This window comes from Lipotes vexillifer, unplaced genomic scaffold, assembly GCF_000442215.2.
Source record: "Lipotes vexillifer unplaced genomic scaffold, Lipotes_vexillifer_v1.1 scaffold1165, whole genome shotgun sequence".
Lineage (NCBI taxonomy): Eukaryota > Metazoa > Chordata > Mammalia > Artiodactyla > Lipotidae > Lipotes > Lipotes vexillifer.
This window is the reverse complement of record NW_006771639.1, coordinates 193,091-204,001: the sequence shown is the minus strand read 5'-3', so window position 1 is coordinate 204,001 and position 10,911 is coordinate 193,091. Positions and strand designations below refer to the sequence as shown.

At 38.5% G+C, this 10,911-nt stretch overlaps 1 protein-coding gene across 2 annotated transcripts in view; it reads right to left on the bottom strand.

Moving 5' to 3' along the window:
* Positions 1-9,710: 9,710 nt before the first annotated feature.
* PRL (prolactin) overlaps positions 9,711-10,911 on the bottom strand; it is an 11,005-nt gene continuing 9,804 nt past the window's right edge. The window contains exon 5 of one of the 2 annotated variants that reach the window (XM_007447055.1): positions 9,711-10,056. In XM_007447055.1, the coding sequence (XP_007447117.1) occupies positions 9,865-10,056 (192 nt within the window). In that variant the 3' untranslated portion in view covers positions 9,711-9,864. The remainder of the gene's footprint in view (positions 10,057-10,911) is intronic. The other variant, XM_007447054.1, reaches the window with a different exon arrangement.

The window sequence follows — 10,911 nt, the reverse complement described above, 5'->3', positions numbered from 1 at the left end:
AAAAAAAAAAAAAAAAAAAAAGAGGAAATTGACAGTAACATAATAATAGTGGGGGACTTTAACACCTCATGCCAATGGACAGATCATCCAGCCAGAAAATTAATAGGGAAGCACAAGCTTTAAATGGCACAATAGACCAGGTAGATTTGATATTTATAGGACATTCCATCCGTAAACAGCAGATTACAGATTACACTTTCTTCTCAAGTGCACACGGAACACTGTCCAGGGTAGATCATATCTTGGATCACAAATCAAGCCTCAGTACATTTAAGAAAACTGAAATCATATCAAGCATCTTTTCTGACCACAATGCTATGAGATTAGAAATAAATTACAGCGAAAAAAATGTAAAAAACACAAACACATGGAGGCCAAACAATACGTTACCAAATAACAACCAAGAGATCACTGAAGAAACCAAAAACTACCTAGAGACAAATGACAATGAAAACATGACGATCCAAAACCTATGGGATGCAGCAAAAGCATTTCTAAGAGGGGAGTTTATAGCAATACAGTCCTACCTCAAGAAACAAGAAAAATCTCAGATAAACAATTTAACCTTACATCTAAAGGAACTAGAGAAAGAAGAACAAACAAAGCCCAAAGTTAGTAGAAGGAACAAAATCGTAAAGATCAGAGCAGAAATAAATGAAATAGAAACAAAGAAAACAGTAGCAAAGATCAATAAAACTAAAAGCTGGTTCTTTGAGAAGATAAACAAAATTGATAAACCTTTAGCCAGACTCATCAAGAAAAAGAGGGAGAGGACTCAAATCCATAAAATTAGAAGTGAAAAAGGAGAAGTTACAACAGACACCGCAGAAGTACAAAGCATCATAGGAGACTGCTACAAGAAACTCTGTGCCAATAAAATGGGCAACCTGGAAGAAATGGACAAATTCTTAGAAAGGTATAACCTTCCAAGACTTAACCAGGAAGAAATAGAAAATATGAACAGACCAATCACAAGTAATGAAATTGAAACTGTGGTTAAAAATCTTCCAACAAACAAAAGTGCAGGACCAGATAACTTCACAGGTGAATTTTGTCAAACATTTAGAGAAGAGCTAACACCCATCCTTCTCAAACTCTTCCAAAAAATTGCAGGGGAACAAAAACTCCCAAACTCATTCTACGAGGCCACCATCACCCTGATACCAAAACCAGACAAAGATACTACAAAAAAAGAAAATTATAGACAATATCACTGATGAATATAGATGCAAATGTCCTCAACAGAATACTAGCAAACAGAATCCAGCAACACATTCGAAGGATCATACACCATGATTAAGTGGGATTTATCCCAGGGGTGCAAGGATTTTTCAGTATACGCAAATCAATCAGTGTGATACATCATATTAACAACTTGAAGAATAAAAACCATATGATCATCTCAGTAGATGCAGAAAAACTTTTGACAAAATTCAATACCCATTTATGATAAAAACTCTCCAGAAAGTGGACATAGAGGGAACCTACCTCAACATAATAAAGGCCATGTATGACAAACCCACAGCCAACGTCATTCTCAGTGGTGAAAAACTGAAAGCATTTCCTCTAAGATCAGGAACAAGACAAGGATGTCTACTCTCACCACTATTATTCAACATAGTTTTGGAAGTCCTAGCTACGGCAATCAGAGAAGAAAATGAAATAAAAAGAATACAAATTGGAAAAGAAGAAGTAAAACTGTCACTGTTTGCAGATGACATGATACTATACATTGAGAATCATAAGGAGGCCACCAGAAAGCTGCTAGAACTAATCAATGAATTTGGTAAAGTTGCAGGATACAAAATTAATGTATAGAAATCTCTTGCATTCCTATACACTAACAACGAAAGATCAGAAAGAGAAATTAAGGAAACAATCCCATTCACCACTGCAACAAAAAGAATGAAATACCTAGGGAAAAACCTACCTAAGGAGGTAAAAGACCTGTACTCAGAAAACTATAAGACAGTGATGAAAGGAATCAAAGATGATAAACAGATGGAGACATATACCATGTTCTTGGATTGGAAGAATCAATATTGTAAAATGACTATACTACCGAAAGCAATCTACAGATTCAGTGCAATCCCTATCAAATTACCAGTGGTAGTTTTTACAGAACTAGAACAAAAAATCTTAAAATTTGTATGGAGAAACAAAAGACCCCGAATAGTCAAAGCAATCTTGAGGGAAAAAAATGGAGCTGGAGGAATCAGACTCCCTGACTTCAGACTGTGCTACAAAGCTACAGTAATCAAGACAATATGGTATTGGCACCAAAACAGAAATATAGGTCAATGGAACAGGATAGAAAGCCCAGAGATAAACCCATGCACCTGTGACAAATGAAGCAAAGATATACAATGGAGAAAAGACCGTCTCTTCAATAAGTGGTGCTGGGAAAACTGGACGGCTGCATGTAAAAGAATGAAATTAGAACACTCCCTAACACCATACACAAAAATAGACTCAAAATGGATTAAAGATCTAAATGTAAGACCAGACACTGTAAAACTCTTAGAGGAAAACATAGGAAGAACACTCTTTGACATAAATCATAGCAAGATCTTTTTTGACTCACCTCCTAGAGTAATGGAAATAAAAACAAAAATAAACAAATGGGACCTAATGAAACTTAAAATCTTTTGCACAGCAAAGGAAACTGTAAACAAGATGAAAAGACAACTCTTAGAATGGGAGAAAATATTTACAAGTGAATCAACGGACAAAGGATTAATATCCAATATATACAAACAGCTCATGCAGCTCAATATTAAAAAAAACAACCCAATCCAAAAATGGGCAGAAGACCTAAATAGACATTTCTCCAAGAAGACATACAGATGGCCAAGAGGCACATGAAAAGCTGCTCAACATCACTAATTATTGGAGAAATGCAAGTGAAAACTGCAATGAGGTATCACCTCACACCAGTTAGGATGGGCATCATCAGAAAATTTAGAAACAACCAGTGCTGGAGAGGCTGTGGAGAAAAGGGAACCCTCTTGCACTGTTGGTGGGAATGTAAATTGATACAGCCACTATGGAGAACAGTATGGAGCTTCTTTAAAAAACTACAAATAAAACTACCATATGACCCAGCAATCCTACTACTGGCCATATACCCAGAAAAAACCATAACTGAAAAAGACACATGCTCATTGCAGCACTATTTACAATATCCAGTTCACGGAAGTAACCTAAATGCCCATCGGCAGATGAATGGATAAAGAAGAAGTGGTACAGGTATACAATGGAATATTACTCAGCCATAAAAAGGAACGAAATTGGGTCATTTGTAGAGCCGTGGATGGACCAGGAGACTGTCATACAGAGTGAAGTAAGTCAGAAAGAGAAAAACAAATATCGTATATTAACACGTATATGTGGAATCCAGAAAAATGGTACAGATGAACTGGTTTGCAAGGCAGGAATAGAGACACAGATGTAGAGAGCAAATGTATGGACACTAAGGGGGGAAAACGGGTGGGTGGTGGTGGTGGTGTGATGAATTGGGAGATTGGGATTGACATGTATACACTGATGTGTATAAAATAGGTAACTAATAAGAACCTGCTGTATAAAAAAATAAAATTAACTTGAAAAAGAAGTGAGTGTCCTCATCCTTTGGGAAGAAGATATTAGTATTTCTATTTATTTTTATCTTTCTGTTATTTAATTTATATTTTGTGTATATTTTTAAATGTCACAGTAAATTAGAAGAGCAGTATGTATATAATATTTTTATATTATATAATTTTTGGCACTGATAGTGTGTTGTAAAATGAAAATAATTTAGAGATTAGTCCTTCAGGAAACAGAAAATTATCAAAATCTGTTGCATAAAATGTTACTTAGTTTGGGGGAATTTACTCCAAATTATTTATAAAATCTTTCAGTTCAAGTAACGAGAGGCAGAATGATTAGAATATTCATGTTTGCATAGAGCCTCAGAGATGGAAACCTTTTTGAAGTTGTGCAGAAGAGGAAGCAGTCTGACTGGATGAGGCAAAACTTGGATCTGGAGTGCAAGGGAGCACATTTGCATGATTTGACAGAGGAAATGCTGCTGCTGCCCGCAATGGGTTCTAAGTTGTCTTTTTAAATCACTTCCCTTTTTTCACCTTTACTCCCTAAAACCCTTCCTCTGCTTTACTATTTCTTTTTCCATAGTACAGATCACCTGTTAACATACATATAATGTATTTGTATTCATGTTTATTGTGTGTTGTCGGTCTTCCCCCCCAGATAGAATATAAGTTCTGTGAGGACAAGCGTCTGCCTGCTTTGTTTATTGATGTAAACCAAGCACCAACAATAGTGCCTGAGTCAAGTGGGAATTAAGTAAATATTTGTTCAGTGATCAATAGCAGAGTACTCGGCTGGCCTATAGGTTTTAGGATTTAGTGGTTTTTATTAACTCTTGTAACTAAACTCGTCTGCAGTTAATGTTACAGGGTTAGGACACTTTTCTGTTTTCTTTATCAGCATAAACATAAACAGCATTTGGAGATAAGGTTTTAGACCCAGTATGCTAGCTAGAATGTACTTTTGAAAAAAAAACCCAAAATATTCGTTGATTTGCTTTCTTTATCCAATATATAAAGTATATTTCTTTAAAAAACTTTACATATATATTGGTGTGTATACACACACACATATAAGTTTTAGGTATACAGAATAATGATTATATAATCATTATGCATGTATAACATTGACATATAACATTATATTAGTTTCAGGGGTACAGTGTAATGATTGAACGTATGTATATATTGCAAAGTGATACCACAATAAGTCTAGTTAATGTCTGTCACTATACATAGTTACAATTTTTTTTCCTTGTGATGAGAACTTTTCAGATCTCTTAGCAACTTTCAAATATGCAATAAGTATATTCCTTTTTTGACTTAGTGCAGTTAAGTGGGGCGAGTGGCTCTGAGTCTTAGAATCAAAGAATCATATTTAAACAGTTGAGCTGAATAAGACTTCTCAGTGCTAATTGATATAGAGCTTTCTTGAAAACTCCACCCCCGAGTAGGCCCACCTGGCTCCCATCACACTGGTATGGTGTGCAAGCATGGATCTGTGTTTAAAACATATGGTATCTTTTCCACTTGTCCATGCATTTCTTTCTAAATGCCTTTCATTGCCTCATTTGTCTTTCCTGTCTTTACTATCCAAATAGGTTATAATTACAGCAGAAGATTTCTAAGTAGCTAGAGTCGCATCTGGCTGCCTATTGGGCATTTTGGAAAGAGGCTGGGGAGGAGTCATTCTAATATTAGAGTTTTATTTTCAGAGGATTAGAAAGCTTTTCAGTTTCAAGACTCCTTCAATATGAATATTAGGAGTGAGCACTTTTTAATTATTTATGTGATTAGTGATTAGCTGATCATCTGCTGAGAGGAAGACAAGGGTGGATTCAGGCGAAAGGAATGAGAAACTCTTGGAGAAAGTGGACACGTTGAAAGAGAACATTACTTATGTTTTGTTTAGGTTTTGAGTCGGGCTGCCTCTGTGAAGGAGTGGATTGTTTTCATTTTATTTCCATTCATCCACTATGCTTTACAATGCATGTCTTATTTAAGTGTTGAAAGTGACTAGTGACTTACTACCTGTTATCACTGGGCAGTGATGCTTTGGTTCTGGTATTTGAGTCTAGCAGGGACTCTTGAGTGTACTTATTTCTGTGATGTGCTATAGTAAGTTAACATTTTTGATGAATTCTTGTACAAAGTTGATGAAATACAGGAAAATAAAGTTCAGATGCTTTTGGACAGAACCTTAATTTACCTCCTGTCTTCTCTCTGACTTCCCAGTCATTTATTTACTCATCCAGTCCCATGTTCTTGGATGCCTTTTTGACTCTTAGGCCTGCCTCATTCCCTCTCTGTAGTCAAGCCTATTTCTTTTCCTATCTCTCTCACATCCTCTGCTTCTTTTTGCTTGGCAATTTGATTTTCCTTTGATTTTCTTTTAGTGTCATAATATTCCAGGCTGTTTCTGGACTGCTGCTTTTTCTCCATCAGCCCCATACTCCCACTACCCCTCAGACCAGGTTAATGTTTCTATTTTCCAATTCTGGACATCCCTCTTGCAGTAAAATTTCCTGGTTTCCTGTTGCCTTGCTGAATAAATACAAGCTCTCCAAATTGGCATAAATGATCTTCCACAATGCATAAACAATCCTTACAAGATTTCCCCCATACCAGTAATATATGTAGAATAATGTATATAGCACATAGTGGGAGCATAATAATGAGAGGCATTACATGTCTGTTAAAAAAATGAGCATTTCTTGTGTTTTGGTCAAACTTGATTATTCACTGATACCTTATAATGCTATATGTATTAATATCTCAGTTCCTTTTGCCCAGGATATAGGAGTCTCTTATGATTCTAAATGAATCGACAGATATGCTGTCTTCCTGTTTTTGTGTATCAGCATCCCATCAGCGTTTCAAAACTCTATCATAAAGCCATCACAACTGTGTCACTCCAAAAAGCTTCCTTTTCTCACAACCAGATGTCTCTTAGGTGTACTTCAATTCACTGTAGCACTTTGTTTGGCATCGCCTCTTATACTTACTTTTCTTTACCATATAATATAGTAATTTGCATGTTTATGTCACCCTCTCTTTCTCCACAGCTTGAAAGCCAACTTCTGGAAAATAGAGATTTTTTTTTAAAACCTCCGTTTAAGTCTTTGTTGTATCCATGACACGTGATTTACTAATCTGTGAGGTCAGTGAACTTAAAGGGTTTTTCATTTGTTTGTTTCCGTTCGGTAACCTCTGCTACTATTCTTGTTATAGCAGGGTCGTTTCTTCAAATGTAATCTTACATGGAAATCTGTAAAAGAGGAAAAAAATAGACTCACTCTGGTTGTCAGGGGAGTGACTGTTATATTCTTCCCAAATATCCTCTTTTCAGCTACCCCTTGCTGACTTTACAGGACACCTAGGGCTCTGCTCAGTATTGTCTGAAATCTACAGTATTCAGTTAATATGTCACTGTCAAGCAGGGAGAGGCCTTTCAATATCACCTCCTCCGTTGTTTATCTACAGCCTTAAATTTGTGCTTGGAATAAACTTTATAAGAGAAGAATACATGAAGATGTGTGTGGGCTAGTGGTGAATGTATGTTTCATACAATTGCATTGTTGCCCTTATTGCCAAATTTCCCCTCTGATAAATACCATCCTCTCTGTTGGAAATATCTAGACATTGAAAGAAAGAAAGTTAAGTGGGTAACACAATAGAATTAGATGTTTGCAGCAATAAATGACTTAGAAAGGAAGTGCATATCTGTTTTTCCCATAGTCTTCTGCCTTTTGAAAGAAGAAAGCGGAAGTGTGAGAAAGCTGACATTTTGCATGCGTGCAGGAACAAAGGGAGAGATTGATAGATTGGTTTGGGGCAGAGTATTCTGTTGTGTTCTGAAAGGTTTGGGTCATCACAGCTAGAGGCAGGAGCAGGACTCAGACAAAAATAACCCTGGCTATGAGGGAAGAGGTTGGTTTTGCTGGACTGTGTCCCTATACGTGTATGAAAAGTTTCTTTGCATGACAGAAGCAAATTGCCTTGAGTTCTGATCTGAAGAGGTGCCCAGTTTTGTTCATCTCTAGAACTATGGCAACTCATTTGGTAGCAGCAAAAGAATACTCCTCATACAAAGGACAATTTCAGAAAAAGAGAAGAGGAAATAGAAGTAAAAGGAGAATATGAGGTGATATTTGCTCTTAGGGTATAAAGATTAAAGCATATATATTTGGGTCTTCACCAAATACAGTATTCCAATAGCATCTCACCCTGCACGACCCGTCTTACTCACTTTCTCTCTTCTGTATTTCCTTCCTTCCATCTTCTCCTTCTTTCATTCCTCTTCATTCTCCTTCCCTTCTACCTTCTTTATTTCGTCTCTATCAGGATGTTGGATGAAATATTTCCCATTGACTGTTGTCTAAGAATTCCTGCTAAAGCCATAAAGATGCTGCAAAACCAGCCTGGCGACACCACCGCCAGGAGAGCGGGCAACGAGATTGGCCCTCATCCCAGGTTGTTTTGAGGCAGTTGAACAAGCTGAGCCACCCTAATCCAGTCTTGTCTCTCCAGTCTCACTGGAAACTAAGTCTATGAGGAGGGTTTTGCAGTTCAGGCACCTAGTAGGGAATGTTTGTAAGGCCAACTACCTAATTATTGACAAAGATAGTTACTCATGGTTCTGAAAGGGGGAAAGAATGGTATCTCACTCAGATTAATGTCTGTCTGTGAATCCAGCTTTCTAATCTACTCTGTGTTCACCAGGTGGAGAATTGTCCAGAGACCCCAGGATGGGGTCAGATGCACACCGGTATTATTGCCATTCAGTTGTTTGGAGTGTCTGTGATGCATGGCTTTCCTATGGGTCAGCTAGTAGGTAGCTGACCTTAAGCCAATTAATTTTCTCCAGTAGGGTGCTTGCAGAGTGAGGGAAACAGACAGACTATGGAGAATACTGCAGGTGGCTGAGCTGTGGGGTGCCAGAATATTTCCCTTGGTCAAAAAAAACAACAACTATGCAGTGGGGTATCCCCAACTTGCAAATGTCCTGGAAAATCACAGGGGTGCCGCACAAGAGAGACACTTGTCACTCGGGAATTCCAGATCAGTCCCTCTTGGCCATGGGACAGCTACAGTAGCACCACGTAAGTCAGTGATGTCAGAGGTTTTCCATCTCGTTATCCTCTACCCCCTTCCAACATGGCCAGAGGAATGAAGATCCAGAGAGTAAGGGAGAAGAATCCTTGCAGAAACGGTCATATCTGCTTTCCCTGGTAGGTCCCCTGGGCCTCAGTAGGGGAGGGGGAAACATTAAATAGGCTGAACCTGAGGTGGAGTTGAAACTTGACCGGACTGAACTTGTTAAACCCAGTGTGACCAGAACGTATGGAATGTGTGCAAGATGATGCCAAGGAGATGGGGATGCAGTTGAGCACGGCTGAAGACAGCCAGTGGAGGAGGATGAAGCCAGTTCACGTTTGTATCTGCTATGGCCTCAACCTTTGTGTCCCCCAGAAATTTCATATGTTGAAATCCTAACTCCCAAAGGTGATGGTGTTCATGGGTGGAGCCTTTGGGAGGTGATTAAGTTATAAGGATGGAGCCTCATGAATGAGATTAGTGCTTTTATGTATAAGAGAGCTCCCTAGTCCCTCCCACCGTGTGAGGATCCAGTAAGAAGTGTACAACCGGAAGAGGGCCCCACCTGACCACGCTGTGGAAATCGATTTCTTTTGTTTACAAATCTGTGATATTTTGTTATAGCCGCCCAGAAGGACTAAGACTGTATCCTAATAAGTTTTAGACAGTTCAGTAAACCTCACGCTATTTGGGTACATTACAGTTTCATAGCACTTAATTGTCTGTTGTAACACTGTGAAAATTGGCTGACAGTACGTGGCTGGTTTTCATAAAGAATCCCGAGAATTCAGTCTTCTCGGTAGCATGACCAGCACGATAAATAATTATCTAATTCTTTGATTCTAATAACCTGACCCAGAATAATTTGCTGTGATGCTAAAGTAAGCTGTTAATGGTCTTCTTTGTAATGCCAGATTCTGCTATTTGTGACAGATTTTAATAGGAACTTCTCTCAACGGTAGGGATGGATTTTCTTTTGATTTTCTGTTAAATGAAGATAAGAAACTTTGACAAATTGCCTTCTTAGATTTTGACATCTCTGTGGAGTCTGTTTTTATTTTTTAAGATGAGACCCATTATACCCAAGCATGCATTAAAAAGCTATAAAACTAAAAGAAGACTGCTATGGGATGGATCATTAAGAACCGTCTCAGAAATGAATGGAATGGATATGGGCTTAGCAGTTGCTGTCGTAGACGATTCGGCACTTCAGGAGCTTGAGATAACTGTCAATCTTATGTGAATCCCTGCGTAGGCAGTGGAGCAGGTTATAAAAAGCAAAAAGGCGCGTATCTTCATCGGCCATCTGCAGGGATGGAAGTCCCGACCACACGGAGTAGACCTCATTCTCCTTGACTCCAGGATGAACCTAAGCACCCAAAGATAACGACTTATTATGAGTTTTATTAGTATTTGCTTATCTTCGTTCCTTCTAATTATCAAATTAAGTTTTGGGGAGGACACATGAATATAAAACTCTGTAGGCATAGGTTTTGGAGCCAGCGTATCAGAAATCTGTTAGTAATTTACAAGCCAGAAGCAGAACTCAAGTGTAAGTTTTCTTACATGTATGTGATCACAGATTAAGGATATTTGTACAGGAGTAAAACGATGGAGAAACAAAGCTGCTGTTTGAATATTCATATGAATGTGATCAAGGGACACAGTTGTATCACTTGAACTGTTTCATGTCCTGAATATGTTCTCTGAAATGTACTTCTTATTTCTTCTGAAGGTCACCATCATTACATTTATGTTTTCCCTGCTTTGAACTGATTCTGTTCTCCATAGAGCGTGTGTTTAAAGACCTTAGAAACGATGCGGATTGTACTAGATGGTTTAAGGGGCAGATAATCTAGCGATGGCTGTGACTGACAAGATCTTCTGAAATAGTCAGGAGGCATTCACATTCCACCCAGGACAGATAACCCCCTGATGTCCATGAGAAATATCTGCTTTCTCTTGATGTCTCTTAAGTGGGAGGTACTGGGAAAACTGCCTGTAAAAAGGGGGTGCTGACAGCAACCCCCCGGTGGTGAGAGGTGGGTGGTAGGGTGGGGATTGTGAGCAACTGAGCACCTTGCATCTTCATGCTTGTTACCCTCTGTGGGCTGGGAACCCCCAGAGAACCAAGAGACCAAGTAACCAGCTTGGCAACTAGGGATGTCATCTAGTTTGGAGAGCTTCTAGGTATAAACGTGGGATAACTGTAGACCCTGCTGAA